The sequence below is a fragment of the Pholcus phalangioides genome, unplaced genomic scaffold (genome assembly GCF_987345545.1).
Source record: "Pholcus phalangioides strain wild (caught in Gottingen) unplaced genomic scaffold, Ppha-v1.0 ptg000008l_1, whole genome shotgun sequence".
Lineage (NCBI taxonomy): Eukaryota > Metazoa > Arthropoda > Arachnida > Araneae > Pholcidae > Pholcus > Pholcus phalangioides.
Genome location: NW_028301601.1, coordinates 44,119,735 through 44,137,432, shown reverse-complemented (window position 1 = coordinate 44,137,432; position 17,698 = coordinate 44,119,735). Strand labels below are relative to the sequence as shown.

At 35.2% G+C, this 17,698-nt stretch overlaps 2 protein-coding genes across 3 annotated transcripts; one reads left to right on the top strand and one right to left on the bottom strand.

Moving 5' to 3' along the window:
* Window positions 1-799: 799 nt before the first annotated feature.
* On the bottom strand, window positions 800-7,058 carry l(3)neo43 (cytochrome c oxidase assembly protein COX16 homolog l(3)neo43). 2 transcript variants are annotated; one of them, XM_089234706.1, is made up of 2 exons: window positions 6,678-7,055; window positions 800-926 (listed from the first exon to the last, which is right to left on the bottom strand). In XM_089234706.1, the coding sequence occupies exon 1, from the start codon at window positions 6,973-6,975 to the stop codon at window positions 6,715-6,717; it is 261 nt and encodes an 86-aa protein (XP_089090832.1). In that variant the 5' UTR covers window positions 6,976-7,055; the 3' UTR covers window positions 800-926; window positions 6,678-6,714. The 2 variants fall into 2 exon arrangements, with proteins under 2 accessions (XP_089090832.1, XP_089090833.1); XM_089234707.1 differs by lacking the exon at window positions 800-926 and adding an exon at window positions 4,127-4,260 and having other exon boundaries at window positions 6,678-7,058.
* On the top strand, window positions 7,050-17,046 carry Arpc3A (Actin-related protein 2/3 complex, subunit 3A). The gene is made up of 7 exons (XM_089234705.1): window positions 7,050-7,254; window positions 8,673-8,769; window positions 11,321-11,400; window positions 11,608-11,676; window positions 11,769-11,895; window positions 12,100-12,194; window positions 16,604-17,046. The coding sequence occupies exons 1-7, from the start codon at window positions 7,249-7,251 to the stop codon at window positions 16,664-16,666; spliced, it is 537 nt and encodes a 178-aa protein (XP_089090831.1). The 5' UTR covers window positions 7,050-7,248; the 3' UTR covers window positions 16,667-17,046.
* Window positions 17,047-17,698: the final 652 nt, after the last annotated feature.

The window sequence follows — 17,698 nt, the reverse complement described above, 5'->3', positions numbered from 1 at the left end:
TGGCTAATGTGGGGGAATATGGAAAACGATTCTAAAATTATGGATCTCTTGAAAGTGACAAACACTATTTGGATAATAATTATCGTTTCAGCACTCACAAAGAGTATTTCAGACTTGGAAAATACCATAAAGGCCTAAATGGAAAAAAAAGTTTCATCATTTGTTTGTTTGAAGAAATTTGTTTTCAATGCTTATTGCAAAGTCATTTAAAATCATTTTGTGGTTTTTCTCTTTTTTTTTTAATTTAATGCAGGCACACGCTTCCATTGCACTAAAGACGTGTTATCATTCCTTCATCAAATGACAAATTCAAAACTGTTGTGAAAACGTAGAAGCCAAAGTATAATTTAGATTAACCAAGTTGAAAAATAATAATTAATTAATGAAAATGATAAAGTGATAAATCAATTTTGTAAAATAAATTTAGATTTCCCATTTGCTTATTCATAATTTAATTTCTATTTGACTAAAAACAAATGTTAATGAAGAACAAAAAAATTCCATGGTTATCACATGTTCAAGGATCTATATAGTTTGTGGTCAGTAAAATCTAATTCTTGGCTTGTTCTGCTCTGAGTCTTTCCTTTTCTCGCTCGACATACTCTTGTAAATCATCCATAGGCTTATAAATTTGATGTACAAATTGAGATCCAGCCACTGCTGACAAAATCCCAGTGATCAAAACAGAGATATAACGAGGTCTACGGTACTTAACTGGCATTTTCTGTCCTTATAAGTATCAATACTAAAAAAAAAATCCTCTTACGGTCAATGATTTTTATGAAGTTGTAACATGAGCCGAAACAATTACAAGTTCAGTCGACTTTCTGTTTCAGATGGTGACAAGTTATAACAGCAGCAGAATGTTTAATCATCTAATATGGAGGGAGCCTCGATCACTCACAACTTGAAAATCTTGAGATATTCTGAAAAAAAAACCACATAAAATTAGAAATTAATTCGTATTGCATTCTAAAAATATGGATGTCTATCTAATGGAATAACTGTAGGCCTACTGATTAGTGATGGGCACAAAAATATCTTCTGAATTTTTTTCAATAAATTTGCTACTGTATGGTTATTGCAGTCAAGACAGTGTTGGGATAGTTGTTGTAGAAAGCACCAGGGTTTCATTAGAAAGAATACACTATTATATTAAAAGCAATCAAAGGGTCCATACCATATATTGTCTATTATGTTACACATATATTTTATTTTTTTATTGCCAAGTGCAAATGTCTGTCTTTCAGTAAGAAGCATAGTCTCATCCTGTATAATTACAATATTGATGGGCAGACACTCGAAAGGGTAGAGTACATGAAGGACTTAGGTGTCACTTTTGATAAGACTCTAAATTTCAACCAGCATATTAATAACATTGTTTCAAAAGCATCAAGGAATGTCGGTTTCATAATCCGCAACAGCAAATTTTTTCAAAATACAGAAACCTTGCTGCGACTTTACAATTCTTACGTAAGATCAGTTCTAGAATATTGTTCCATAATCTGGAATCCATATTACTTGTACAATAACACAAGGATTGAATGCACACAAAATAGGCCGTCAGAATGCATTGATCACCTTTTTTGTGAAAATTCTGCACTTCGCCTTGGATGTACCAGACATTTTAGCCCAAATCAGTTTTCACTGTAATAGCATAAATCTTCGCAACCGAAATCTACTGTATGTCCCACCATACCGAACAAACGTGTTGGAAAATTCTCTTTTCCGCTTCCTCAGGTGTGGAAGTTCTTATGTGCTTTTTTGACATTTTTTTTTTCTCATTTTTTGTACACACATATGGTATCATTTGCATTATTATTATTTTTTTTGCGTTATTTTTATTGTGCCGTTATTATTTGTATTATTCTGTGCCTTTCTGTATTGCAACATGCTGTTTATGTTTGTTATTTTACTCTTTCTTCACTCCACTGTAATTGGGCATCTGCCTGTTGTGAGAGTCTATAAATAAATAAATAAATAAATATCATATTATATATAGGATAGTGATACCTTGGCTTACAAATCTTTGGCCAATGAAGATTTTTTTTGTGGTATTTCCACCTTGGCTAACAATGTTTTTGTCAATGTGGAATCACTTGCTGACTTAACACAGTCAGGTAGTGGGCTTAATTTTTCATGTCAATCATCAACCGCATTACTGTTACTCGAGCCTGATTAACTTATAATCATTGATCATTTTTGTCGCAACACAGTCAGTTTCTGCACACGAGGGCTAATTAGACCAGGACCTACAATTGATTCTGAACGGCAGGCTTGTTTTTTATACTCATAGAGAGGTTGGTACGCTAACCCCTCGATGGGGACTCCCTGCTGTAGCAATTTTTTTTGTGGGATTAATTTATGATAGAAGAGAATTCTTTTCCAGTTATAACGAACGGTCTGAGCATTCTAGTAGATAATATTTCCCATCTGCATAAGTCCGAGACAGAGAAATGAGCTGATCAGGACACCTACAATGAGGATTAAGGAAATACAATTACATACAAACCTGCCTATGTTATGTACATAGCATAAAGCAAAAAGGTCTGCAATATCAAATATTTTAGCCAATGAATGTGAATTTGGATTGAATTACCTTGTGTTAGCCACGGTATCTCTAAATACTAAGAATTGTTCTCATATGCAGAGCTTGAGAAATAGGAAAAAAATTTAGACGGCAGAGAAATTTCATAAGCGCCAAGACTTTTTCCCAGACAAAATTCATCCAAAATCTATTTTGTGCATTCTTTGACTTATCCAGGACTTATGGACCCCCTCACAGACACACGGACATAATTTCAGAGTTTTATGCTGTCCTCAGTTATCATAAGTAAAAAAAAAAAACTTCCAACAATGTCTATGTTTTAGTGTCACCATGACGACCTGGGATTAGTCAAGCCATACCAATTTATTAGAAGAGGAATGTGGACGAGATGTGATTTAGTAGTAGCCAAGCTTTGCTCATATGTATTGTGTAAAATGTTTACCGGAATGAGTCATCTCGTTTATCATCTTGTAGGTGAGCAAAAGAGGTTGATTGGCACAATTCATTTCTGGGAAAGAAGGTAGAAGAAACAGGTTTATTAAGTTGAGTTCACTCAGGTAGATAAGATGAAAATGAGTATTATTGTGTACGAGGACATGCATGAATTAGACAGACTGTGACATTTCGATTCAAAACTTGACTTTAGCGAGCATATAGCACCACAATATAAGTACACTGAAGTGTCTTGAACATTTCATGGAGAATCATAACTATGAGCCTATATTGTATAACCAGCAGACGCAATGACTCATTTAACACCCATTTTTGTGCACGTGTAATTTTAGATTAGTCTGCTGGTGGATTGCCAGAAGGCCTTAGAGATTAGCTTCAGTTTTGGTTCGTTCAAGTTTACTCGCTCTGACTCGTCATATTGATAGAGTATAACAATACAGTGCTTATGCAATGTCTCAAGGAACCAGAGAAACATATTTTTATAAAGAATCATTATTAGAGATACAATTTAATAAATATATTAACACTATGAGAAGTGAATCGGGGCTAGAGAGTAATATCAGGCAATCATCATTGTAGAAGGCATCATTACAAAGGATTTTCACTATACAACCTACAAGGTCTTTTCAAAAAGTATCAAATCATAATTTTTCATGCATGAGCCAATGAAACTAGGAATGTATGGTTTGGTGTATGTATATAGGCAATACTAGTGACAATGATTGAATTTTTTCCTGTCTGCAGAAGCTGCCAGTAGCTGGCAGACAGCAGATTAGTGAGGAGGTGTAAGTGAGCAGTATCACAGTTTTGTTTTTGAAAAGATGACAGGAAAAACTTGAAAAACGCTACTGCATTAATCATGGTGGAGTTGCCAATTACAACACAGAGTCTCTTGATAATACTCTTCGGTGATGGTTGTGCTGTGCGTACTCATGATGAACCATGCCACTGGAGTCAAAGAAGACAGCATGACTTTGACATTACATCTCCTGATGACTAAATCATTGGTCAAAATAGAATGAACAGACTCAATATACTAATGCTCTCCTCACCTGCAAGTTCTCTGATCATGATTCGATGATCCTACAGCACCAGAATCCTCGCTTGGTCAATGATGATCTAATTCCTGGATATTGAGGGCCTACCAGAATATGCTTTCCTCTCCATTGACATGCGGCCATCTTTGAAAAGGTTGTCCTTCGTTGGGTACAAATTTCTCCATCTCCAAAAGTCTGTTGAATCTTGTGGATTGTTTTCACCTGGAAATCCCCAAGAGTAGTCATACAAAATCTAATGCAGTAGCATTGTTCAAGTTTTTCCTGCTATTTCGTCAAAAAACAAAAATGTGACAATGCTCACTAACACTTCCTCATTCCATAATAGTTCGTTTTTTACTGTTGGTTATGGTCGCTGGTAATAATAGGCTTTTGTATAGAGTGCCACATTTGAATCAATTGAGTCCAACAGATTAATTCATATTCCAGAGATTGTTTATTTATACATCAGGAAAAACCGTCGTATTATTTAAAAGATAGTCCTGGTTGTTATTACTTTTAATCCAATATCTGGTCTAGGATTTTATATTTTTCAATTTGGATCCCAAATTTAATCTAAGAATGTTTTGCTAGTTATTGTTTTTGTCGTTCATCTTTCATCAGCATTTTTTGTTTTTGTTTTTAACAATCATATACAGTGGAACTTTGGTTAAAGAGCTTAATTCATTCCATCATCGTTCTCGTTATCTGAATCACTTGTTATGCGAATCAAACTTTCTCATAGGAAATAATGTAAAATGGGATAATTCGTTACACAATTATTCATCCACACGAAAATGACTAATAAAAACATCATTCATTCATTCAATTATGCAACATAATAATAATATAATATATATATAATAATACTATAAAATATTTAAAAAATAATACCATAAATAAATATACAATACGATGAGTGTTTATGAATTAAATCATTCTAAACGACCAGATGGAGGAGGACTACTGTTTAGGACGACTTATGCACTGCACTCACCATTTGTAAACCTATTTGTGTGACTTAAAAATGGAACCCGATCTATGACACTTGTCTTTGCCTGTTTTTTTTTTTTGGAAAAAAATGGGAGATCACACAATCCTTTATTGTTTGCACTGCTACAGCTTTATTCGGGGTGCTTCTCTTCTAAAAGGTTTTGCACAGATTCCCACGTTCTACACAACTCCTAATCTCATTTGAAATGATGGACTTTTTATTTCTCTCCTCGTCTTCCTCAGACAAGATCATAATAATCGCTTCTGTTAATCATAATAAGCGAGATTTTAATAAGCTCTACGTGCATAAGCAATTGCTGTTGCACCCAATGGAGATCTATCAGTTCGTCTGTAGATATGATCATGTTCCTCCAAACTGTTCTTGAATATCAGGCTCATGTGCCACCAGTCTCATGGTCTTCCTCTAGGACACAACTCCTAGGAATTGGTGGCGCTTGTTGATGAGCTAGCTCCTCAAAGTCACGGTCAATAAAGCAATCGGGCAAAAGTTTTTCCCTCTAAGCAAAATTTAAAAACTTCAAGTGTATATATGTATGGTTACAATGCTACATCTAGTGTCATATCGTCAACAGTCAAGTTTGTAGTGGTGTTAATTTTTCCAGTTAGGCACGCTGACCAAAGACTGTAGGTAAGTACATTAACTACAATTTCACAGCACTTGTGTGGACAAAAGCAAAAAATCATCAGCTCAGTTATGATAACGTGAAAATAAAGCCCAAAATGTTTGCTTGTGATGCGAATTACCACTTGTTAATCGAATCAAAATTTGTTTGAAATCTTTGCTCGTTAACTGAAGTTTCACTGTTTTGTATTATCCCTTATTGGTGTTTTTTCTACTTGGCAAAAAAGATGTCCAAAAGCATGACTCTGTTTCACTCTCGACACCTTCTTGTCAAGCTTTCAAGCATCTTTCGCGCCAAAGAAAAAAATCTCACATTGCCAAAATCAATTATACTATATATAGCTGTTATCGTATATTTATTATCTTATATATAAATGTGAAAGTTTATGTTTGTTTTTATACAAATCTGCAATTTTAGACCAATGGTCGCCAAATTTTGCAAACAGGACCGGGATTGAACCAGAGGGTACTTTAAAAGTTCGCCAAAGCTGGGCAAATACCCGAATTGATGAAAAACCATCGGGCAGCAAGGTTCCTGGGCCCCAGCAGATGTTTACTTCGATCGTCATGGTTCCCAAACAATGTGTTTCAGACATGCATATGCCCTACAATGGTTTTTAGCTTCTTTAATACTGCTAGTATTATGTAAAATAGTTTATTATAATGGTTTGTCACTTTTTAAATCTTCCCAGTAATTGAAGAAAACCAGGGAAGCGCCGGGTATTTTTATTAGTGTTTATATACTGAAGAGCTTCAGCAACCAAATTATCTTACTAGTTTTTAATAAGCCGCTGTTGTGGGTCAAGTGCACAGTGATGGACTCGCATTGTGAAGAACCGGGTTTGAACCCCACTGGCGCTATAGTGGTATCTTTACCCCTTCCCCCCCACCCCCGATAGTAAATTTACTGTGGCAAAAAACGATAAAAATCGTTTCTGGGGGTGGGATGGACATGCACATTAACTCAAAATACATTTCAAAATGTGCAATGCATTGTATAGCTTACATTTGACTCCTCGAAACCAGCCCAAGTGATGGGTTTTTTACTTTTCCTGTGTCTCCCACGGTCGAGGTCCTCTTTTGTTCTCCCACGAATCGAGGTCCATTTGTTTTATCTTCTCGTACTCCTCTTCGAGACTTATTTTCTTTTTTTTAATCCCTAATTTCTCAAGGTTCTCCGTAGAAAATTGCTTGTTCGAACGGAACTCGTAACGCAGCGACGCAAACTGTTCGACGCCGAATGAACCTATCACCAGAAACAACATAAAAGGTGCTCCGTATCTCAGAAATCTGCTGCGAAACATAATCGCTCGCTCGTCTGTTCACATCCTTCACGTTTCTACCGCCATATTGTTTGTTTACATTTTGGAGTCGCTTTATTTGCGTGGACGAAAGCTTACCCGAGGTCACACCGTCTCTTTTGCGTCGCATGTGAGATTTTTGATGCTTTAACCACTGAGCTCAGTGCTTTAAACTCGCTAAAAATCAAGTCCAGGCCGTCCGATGAAAGTGTTTTGTTGAAAAGGGTGGGCCCTTGTCGAAACTCTAGTCTATTTACATTTGTTATTTGATTAAAAATGCCGGTGAGTTCATAGTTTTCGAACGAGTTCCTTAATTTTGAAATCTCATTTTCATTAGATTTATAAATTTTTATTTTAGTTTGGTGCTTTGAAAATGTGTTGCCGCAAAATTTAACTAGAATCACTCCAAATACCGTGGCCACCTCCCACATCCTAGAGTAGGTGCCGTCTTAAGAGCATCATGAGGCCCCCTAGAAGTGATGGCTTACTAATTTGCATACTTAATCTCGAATAAGATTCATCGAAAGGCTGGTTATTTGTGGAGATGAAGATTACAAGGAAGAAAAACCTTTCAACAGTTGAAGCCTTTCAACATATATATACGCTCCAAGGTTGAAATATTCTATCTATAGCTTAGATGGTAGAGCACTCGTCCGGCAAGCGAGAGAAATCTTCCTTGTAATCTTCATCTCCACAAATAACCAGCCTTTCGATGAATCTTGTATTGACAAGTGGAGAGGACGTTTCTATAAAAATAATCTCGAATATTTTATCGGGATCTCTTCATCATGAGTCACCCCACACGCTTGAGGCTTTCCGGGCCGCGTGTTAAAACGGAACTGTCCTAGGCTGCAAACCAGACTTTCATGGGTATGGTTATTAAGAATTAGGATATAAGACTATAAGTGATTTATACAGTAGTCTTGAAAATACGAGCTCTTAAAGTTCGAGTTTCCTGTAATCCGAGACAAACCTTTCCCCCAAGAACCACACTTTATTTTTTTACAGGAATGAATGCTACATAGTATGTGTATTGTAGTGATTTCAGTTTGAAAAGGACTAGGCAGCCCTATAATGGTAACTGGTGTAATAAAATATTAGAATGTTAGTGTCCCTTGAAAGGACGTAGACCATTTTAACTTTCGAGGGGTCTTTGAGAAAGAGAAGCAAGTTTGACAGTGTTTTTTGTTATGGCCGACAATAGCATTGTCCCCTAATTGCTTGTGTAAAGCCATTAGAAAGGCAGTTGAAAGCTATTAGTGTGCCAGCGTTGTTCACCATCAGTCCCATCTCCTAACTCTTCTCAGTCACTATTTCATCTTCACACACTCTTCATTTTCAAACTCATAATTGGCATCTACATCTTATTGAAGAATAAAAATGCAGTAAATGTGCTAGTACTGCTTTTGCTTGTTTTCTTCCTAAGTAGAACCGCTTTTTAAATAATTTTTTACTGTTCCTCTGATAATTTGAGTTTCTTGATAATCCGAGATGGCCTCGTCCCATCCACCTCTGATTATCAAAATGGTGGTGATTGTTTTAGGGCTGTAGCCCTGTCAACCCCCGCTCCTCGGGGGGGGGGGGGGGTGCCATGCTAAATACCCATCGAGAACTTTTTTTAAATTTATACCACCAATTTAAATAGCTTCAATTTCAATTCTCTTGACTCAAGATTGAAAACGTGTCAATATATTTTCCAGGCTTACCACTCGCAGTTTGTGAAATCTCCTCAGTCTATTGGAAACATGGCTCTGTTGCCACTGAAGACACAATACAGGGGACCTGCACCTAAAGGAGGTGAGTATAAATGCTCCTTTACACAAGCTAAGTGAGTTAGTAGTTGACTTGGTTTTAAATCATCATCTATGCCTATGTAAAGGCCTATTTACACAAGTTGGTAAGGGATTTAGTGGTTAAATAAAAAGTCAAATAGCAACCAGTCTATTTTTCTATTAAGAAGCCACATACTATGCGCATGCACCAGCGGGCATGGCCTCATATCATCCAATGATCATTCACTTATTGATTGCTAGTATTGGGACAGATTTTAGAGTACTTAACGATTTAAAGTTTGGTAAGCTACTGAATTATTTAACCAGTGTAGTGTGCAGCACATACTAGTGTGTTCTGAGAATGAGGTCAAGGATTGAATTCTCATCAAGCAGAGATGCTGCTGTACTCTAATTTAGCTGGTTCCCGAGACCCAGGGTATTAAAACAATCTGGGTCCCTCTCGAAAAAAATTATCATGAAAAAGTATGTCCCTTTCTCCCCCCACCATAATTCACTGGTATCTCTATGATTTTTTTTATTCCAGCATGCCCCAGGTCTTTGATCACCTGCTTATATCTCTTCTTTGAGACAGAGTGGTGAGCCATGTAATATGAATCAAATAAATGATTCATTTATAAAAACATGTTCTATCCAAAGGTTCATTTACTTTCATTGTCTACTAGTAGGAAAAGCTTGCAAAAAGAAGCCCATTAACACTGAGAATTTAACATATGGAATGTAGCACATATAACAAATGTAAACCAAATTTACAGTTGATCCTGCTTATAACGTTCCCATTTAGAAAGTTTTTCGCAATTCGATGCTTTCTCAAATGGGGCAAGCACATGTTTTGGCACCCCGTGTAATGTAGAAGAAGCAGTTATAGTGCCATCCCCAGAGAGGGAGACACCAGACCTGCCTGCTCTCCTCCCCCACCTTAGTTACAGCCACGCATCTATTCTTCGAATTGGTAATGTATGGATTTGAAATTTAATGTATACATATTTGTGTTGTTGGTTTGTGTGATTGTCGTTGTAATCAGAGCTTTTTGTTTTTAAGGGAATAGCCAACTCAAAATTGGAAAACCTTATAAAATCATATTTTTAGCCGACTACCACTGTGCAATCGCAGGTTCCAAACCCGGATTTTCACCAAAGGCAAAATCATGGGCAGAGATACGGGAGGGGGGAGGGGGGCACGATGCCCCCCCCAGACTTCCAGGTTTATCTCCGCCTATGGGCAAAATCTGAGGGTCCCCCCCAACAAAATTAAAAATATTTTTTTAGAAAATTAAAATAGCCTTATACTATGTTGATTTAAAATTCTTTTTGAGCGTTAATGATCCACAATTTCTGTGGAAGAAATCCTGCCCCTCCAAAAGCTGATTCTAGTACATACCAGTGGTTTTTACGATGAGATGCAGTGACGCTACCACATAGCAGCTAGATGATAAAACTGTGGATATATATATATTCAAGGTAGAGTTTTTACAGATCTGTTTTTTTTTTGAACGATCTTGGAAAATGTTATACGCTTTGAACAGCCGTTCCAAATTTTTTTTAAAAATGTGCATTCACAATCTAATTTAATAACAAGGCAAATTTACGCCATATAGGCAGCTGTCTTTGAATGCCGGCAGATATTCGCTAAAGTACCGTAATTTCTGATATATTACTGGAGGGGAGAAAATTTGCAAGGGAATAGAAACTCTGAAATTCTTTGAAAATTCTGTACGCGACCCCTCATTGAAGGAAACTAAATATCTTCAACAACCAGCGTACAATACAGTATACAAAGTAGTAAAACCACTTTTTCAAGGTCGCACAATTGTGATAGACTGTGAAAAGAAGAAAGGGGGAAAAAGTAGGGACTTTTTTCATCTTGGAACTAGGAAAGACTCGTCGTGGAGGATTCATGAACCAAATTTTTATGCATCCTTTTCTGAAACTTCAGGTAATGCCATCTCTGATTAAGTACGATGTGGTGGTAATTGCTCACTTATTTCGATTTTGTATCCAAACAAGTGAGCAACTACTACTGTAAGAACTCATTTTTATCTTTATTGTCCTTTTGTGTTTTCTATGCTACTGAAGAAATAACTTCATACAGCGAGAAGGATGGTTTTTTTCTCAGCCCAATACATAAGGAAAAACTTTTTTTGATATTATGCTGACGTGAACTTGTATGAAAAAGTCTACTGGTCTCTGCTGGAAATCGAACTTCAGCCCTCTTTCCAAGATGTATTGTCTGAGAAAAATCATCTCATTCTTGTAACTTTCGCCACCTGAACGGCCATTTGTTGACGTTTAGGGAGGCTGCTGAATCGTAATTTCGGGGTATCAGACTGTCTCTCTTGTGGTGTTATATGTATAACGAGTTTGCTCAGATTGCAGAAGGGGGTGGTGGTGAATTGATACCCAAAGCAAATTCATTTTAAATATTTACTAATTGAATGTCATGGATAAAAAAATTGTATTTGGGAACAGAATCAGTATTAAAAAGATTATTATTGATAAACTGTATAGAATTTTGATTACTAAATAACTACAAATTCATTTTTCCCCCCATGACTGCAGATCCTGATAAAGATGATATTATAGATGAAGCTATATATTTTTTCAAAGCAAATGTTTTCTTTAGTACTTATGAGATAAAAGTAAGTACTGTAAATATATTTTAGCTTTACATTTTTATCATTAAATACAGTTCAAGGATGATTTCTTTGCTGAAAAAAAGATTGAAATTATACAGTGAAAATTACTGACTTCGTTTTGATTGCAAATCTTAGTAGTAATTGCACATGACAATATATTAGGTTTTGTTACTAAATGCTTTAATTTTTCCCCTCCTATCCCATTTTTAGAGTGAAGCTGACAGAGTTTTGATATACTTGACATTGTATATAACAGAGTGTTTGAAGCGATTACAAAAAGTGAGTTTCTATAAGCAGTTGAGTTCGTTGTCAAGCTTAATTCTTTGCTCCTTAGATATGTATAATTTTTTAAAAATTTTTATTTCTTACAGAGTGCTAACAAGAACCAGGGTCTTCAAGAAATGTACAGTTTAGCCATTGCAAGATTTGATATCCCTGGTGAAGCGGGATTTCCTCTGAACTCTGTTTATGCAAAGCCCTCAACAAATTCTGAGGCTGGTTAGTTTTTATACATTTCTTTCATGTATCTCATTCAAATTTATTTCTGTCTGTAATTGTTGGCACATTCTTACTGATTTATCAATATTTTTTTTGAAAAACTTTAGAAGACTGATTCATGTTGTCAGTATGTTTTGGTTATCTTTTTGTGTGTGTATAACAAAAATTTTAGTTATTAACCATACTATGTTCATATTCGTCCAGATTCAATGCGCATGTATTTGCAACAACTTCGGCAAGAATGTGGCTTACGACTTTGCGAAAAAGTATTTGATCATCAAACTGGAAAGCCCAGTAAAGTGAGTAGTTTCTGTTGACATATTATCTACATTTATAAATAAAAAAAGAATTTGCAGTCTTAGGTATGACATAAAAATTATTTAATGCCTTGCGGTGTAGTTCCACTTTGTGATAGAGGTGGCCCGCGAGGTGATTTTGTGTGACCCACGACAAGATGAAAAACTAAATTTTTATATTAGTTTCGATTAACAATTTTCATCAATGTAAAAAAAAAATGTTTCTGATTTGACAAAATAATTTGCATTTTCAACACACAAACCTCTTTAAAAACCACAGGTCATGATTGATTTCAAAAACCTACTGTGGAAATTATGGAAGTAACAGTAGCAGATTTTCTTGCGCAATCACGGAAGTCAGTCATGGTTACCTGGATGAGCAAAATTTCCCTGAAAATTTTTAAGTAAGCTTTTCCATAAAAACTCAACTAATATGCTGCCATCTATTGGTAAAAATATTCAGTTGAGTATTTAGTTGGAAAAAAAGAACTAGAAAAGCATTGCACACGAACAAATATCAAATTATTTTTTTTGTTTAATAAACTAAAAAAAATGTTTTATGAAGTAACATTCTCTACTCTAAGTTGGATGATTAACATTCACCATATTTGCTAAAAGAATAAAATTATAGAAAAGTTTTCTTGACAGCTGAAAATTGTAAATTACAGCAATTAGTAACACAACTTTTACAATGGCTCCTAAGCCTTTTAGAATCTTCAGCTGGAACGCTGATGGAATCCCCAATAACCTCCATGAATTGCATGAAACCATTGATGAATTTGACCCGGATGCGGTTCTCACACAAGAATCGTTTCTTTCACCGGCACAAAACTTTGAAGTCCCTACATATGAAGGCCATAGACTTGACAGCCCCAACTTACCAGGGGTGTCCTTATACTTATCAAGAGGAATTTTCATACTGAGACAGTTGATCCTCCTCCATCCACAACTTGTGAGGCCATCACCATTAGGATACATTACCCAAATCAACAACCAATGGTAATCTGTTCCTTCTACAAGCCACCACGATACTGACTCGATATCCCCTAATTAAAGGCGACATTTAGAAGCAAGTGGATAAGCCCATACTTGTAGGTGGCAATTTCAACTCTAAAAGCCAACTTTTCAATAGCATCACAACAAATAAAGATGGTAGGGTGCTCGCAAATTACCCTGCACATTATCCCTGCAACATTCAGCATAGGCCGACGTACTTGACTTAGGCTTCACAAAAATCTACTACACTGAGTCACCATTGAGGTGCTCAGTGCTCTCGGATCTGACCATAATCCGGTACTATTCGAGATTAACAGTGGTATCACTCATCAAATTCCATACACGCTTCGTACAGATTGGACTAACGTTCGTACAACACTGGAAAGTGAACCAATCATTGAGATCAATAGTTTATCAAAAAGAACATTGATATAGCAGCAGAAAAAGTTACTGAGGTAATTCAAATTGCCGTAAATAATTTGACAAGGCATATTAAGTCTTTAAAAAATTATGGCATCCCTGAAGAATTGAAGTGTAAGATTAACTTCAAAAAGCAACTCTGAAGATGAGTACGGCATACAAGGGACCTCAATCTCCATAATATGCTGAACCATACTTCCAGAGAAATAAGAAACAGCCTCAAGGAATATCTCTCAGAAGTGGAGTGATTTTCTTAACGAGGCTGATGTATCGGATGGGCCACTATGAAAATTAATTAGAATTTCTAAGCCCAGAGCCATCAACATTAACAGAATACATGGTAAAAATGGTTTTGCATACACTGATGAAGAGATAGTCATTCACTAACACATATGAAGACCAGTTTTCACCAAATAGTAACCAACCGCCTATTGTAGAGGCATACTTTGAACAAGTGGTTAATAACTTTCTACATAACAACCAACCACATAACATCTTGATAGCTGCTCCCACTGATCGTGAGGAGATCCTCGAGATAATTAAAAGATTTAAAGATACAAAGGCCCCTGGGTATATTATTACAAACACAACTTTGAAGATACTTCCATCCAATATTATCACCACATTGGTAAACATCTTTAATGGTGTGTTAAAAATTTGTCATTTCCCTTCTATTTGGAAACATGCCATTATTAAAGTCATTCCAAAAACTAGGGGGATAAGTCTATTTGTGAATGACTTTTGCCTGATCAGCTTGTTCTTGTCCAAGATTTTAGAACAAATCTTTAAGGCGAGATTATCTTTGTATCTCAAGGATAACAGCTTTATCCGAGATGAACAACATGCTTTTCGTAGCAGACATTCTTGTGTAACACAACTGGTCCGTGTTGTAGAATACATACAAGATGCTTTTATCAACAAGGACAATGTAGCATGTTTTGATTCAGACATACATTAGGAAAAAACCCAATTTAAATTTACATTAAATTAATATGCAAATCAAACTAAATATATTTTGCCCAAAAATTTGGTAATGAAAAAGAAAATTGAGCATTTACTTATTGCTCCAATTCAATTATTGTGAACCCAATATGAAATACTGATACCACATTTTGCATGTTTTTCTGCATATTCACAAGTTGAATATGTTGTAGCTTTTTTTTATTGCAATGATATTTTTTGTACAATTTTTTAATTTTATGCTTTACTGAACCCAATTTTATAGAAGGATTACAAAAATACTTTGCTGTTGACTTATATGTCCATCATACTTATCTAATCCAAGCAAACAAATATGCTTAGCTTTGACATTTCCAGTGAATCAAGACTCACGGTAGCAAAAGCAAACAAAGCTAGAACTACAGTAAAACCTCGTTAAGTCGTCACCCTAATAAGTTGTCACTCCGGTTAAGTCATCATTTTTCTTCAGGCCCTTCCACCTCTCACAGACAACAATGTTATTAAACCCTCGTTTACTCGTCGCTAATTTCAGTTAACTCGTCACTATGAAAACATTGGAGAAAGTGAAACACTATTTTTATGGCTCCCATTAAAAAAAAGAGCTTGTTAACAGCATTGCCATATGCTTAAAAGTCACCATAGAATCCTATATACCCAAACGGAACAGTTTAAGTAACGAAAGTTACGCTGGGGAAGTTCATTTGCCGACTAAGGTCTTTGGAACGTTGGGGACTGTTCAGGCTAGATCTCATTTCCGCATGGGCTCCATTGGAGAAACTGCGAGACACCCAGGCTCTGTTGCAAGAAGCAATGTAAGCAACTTGCCAGCCCCCCCAGGACATCTCCGGCAAAACCAAAATTTATTGATACGTCAAAGATTACACATAGTGCAAGGGAATCAAATTAATCAAGTCAAAGTGCAACGCGCGCGCAAGGATAATAGATAATCATAGAAAGCATGGCTCTATTAATTTAGGGGGCTTGAAATTTAAACAAAATATCTTTGTTGAAAAAAATTTGACATTCTTTCTCAAGTTGAGGTCTTCTGTTTACTTTTCCCTGCCCAGGGCCCCTCCACCAAGTCAAAAGTGTTCATATTACTTTGTAGTTGTATCATGAACTACTGATGAAGAATTAAAAAAATTAAATTTTTGATGTATATATAAAATTAATGCACAATAGAGAGTTCTGTTATGAAGAAAAGCTACCTATAGCTTTAGATTAACAGTTGTTCTGTTAGTCTATAAATTAAAAATTACTAGTATAAATCGAAGTGTACAGTACATTTTACCACAATAATTTAAGTAATAAAAGATAAAAAAGGTAAAAAATTGCTATTTATTCTTTCACGATCTATAAATTTTATTAATATTGTTATTTTGATTCATACTTTAATAAATTTCATATTACTTTAAATTTATAAGATTTTCACAACATTGCACATTGAAACTGACGGCACTTTGCTTAAGTCGTCATAATTTTTCGATAACTTGAGGTGGCGACTTATCGAGGTTTTACTGTATATCCAAATGTAGTTTGTAAAAAAAAATGGGATCTTAAAACTGAAACAGACGTTTCAAATCAGCTAATTCAATCTATTCTTAAAGTCAGGGTATTTTGGGACTTTCTGAAATCTGAGTCAAATTCATTGGCATGATGGTGATACATTTTTTATGTCTGCTAATATGAGGAATACAGTAAATTCATATTGAATAATAAATATCAGGCACCATGAGGATCCTGTATTGACAATATTTGCCATAACATTAAAATACAGTTATTTTGTCTTTGAAAATGGAATGAGGAACACGGTGTGTCTTATACACTAGGTGCAAATCATTACACTTTCAAACTGCACTTTTATCAGTACTAATTAATCAGTATTAAACTTGTTTAATAATTTGGGAAATTCCAGTAACAATTTTTTCTTTTTAAAAAATTTAAATTTTAGGAAAAATTATGTTTTCAATTTTTTTAATCTGAATAAATTATTGATGAGGCAAGAATTTTATTCTTACTTTATTGTATATTTTCAGTGGTGGATATGTTTTGCGAAAAGGAAATTCATGGACAAGAGTCTCTCAGCACCAGGCCTCTGAATATCCAGAACAATTTTGATTCTTGTACAAATATTTTACAATTTTTTTTCAGATCTTCTAATTCCATAGACTTCCATTTCGGTCAAAGGTGACTCTAATCCCATCAGCAGAAATTTTTGTTTTTCCTAAATAATTTTTATTAGCTCCATTTTTCTTTTCTGAACATGTATGGAACAGATCTATATAAATTCATTGTGCATAAATTATGTATTTTTTTAATGATGCTTTTTCTTCAATTGATACTTTACATCATAAAACTATGAGTGTGAAGTGCTGTTTTTTTAATCTTTATTTAAAAAGTAACAATTTTTTCATAAGTTTTTTTGTTCAGTTGATTGTAAAAATGTTTCCTATTGAAAATTAAAAGCTTTAGTATTTCATAGATGTTCAATTTTTTTCCTAAATTAAGAGATAAGTTTATAATAGAGGGTAAGAGATAAAATGCTCAAAATGAGGTGGCTGAAAAAAGATACCCATAAAGAAATATGGATTTGGTCGAGTGGGGGTCGAGTGTTTGGCCGGTTCGGGCATGGATGTCTACTAACACTAACAAATTCCCTGGATGGATTATGTTGATCCTTTGAGAATGTATGTGGATCATGTTTATATATATAAACTACATAAAAAATACAGCAACCCAATAAGAACAACAAACAGCCAATAATTATGATAAAATATAAATATACTGCCCATAAATTATGGATAGCTTCTTGATTTATCCCAATATGTTTATCATTTTTTTAAACATGTCAATTGTGCTTAGAATTCACGACCCCCAGAGATAAGCTACTTCATTAATTCACAACCCTATTAGAGAAAACACACTCTGTAGCACCAAGAACGTTGTGATTATTCTATTATTCAAAGTCAAATGGAAATGGTAACTATTCAATTGACAATGGGTAAGCAGCAAAAGTATAAATAACAATGGTTTTTCCAGTTGGCAAATGAACAGGATTTTTTTTCCAATCAGTTAAAGAGCTGTTTTGCAGTCTTCCCATTTTCCCTCACATGGGAACCACTGACAGGGCT

What these genes read in the sequence shown, in the direction of transcription:
- Arpc3A (XM_089234705.1), top strand. An exon ending in TTAGTACTTATGAGATAAAA is followed by an intron (nt 11,401 to 11,607) that starts GTAAGTACTGTA and finishes TCCCATTTTTAG; the next exon opens with AGTGAAGCTGACAGAGTTTT. An exon ending in AAACTGGAAAGCCCAGTAAA is followed by an intron (nt 12,195 to 16,603) that starts GTGAGTAGTTTC and finishes GTATATTTTCAG; the next exon opens with TGGTGGATATGTTTTGCGAA.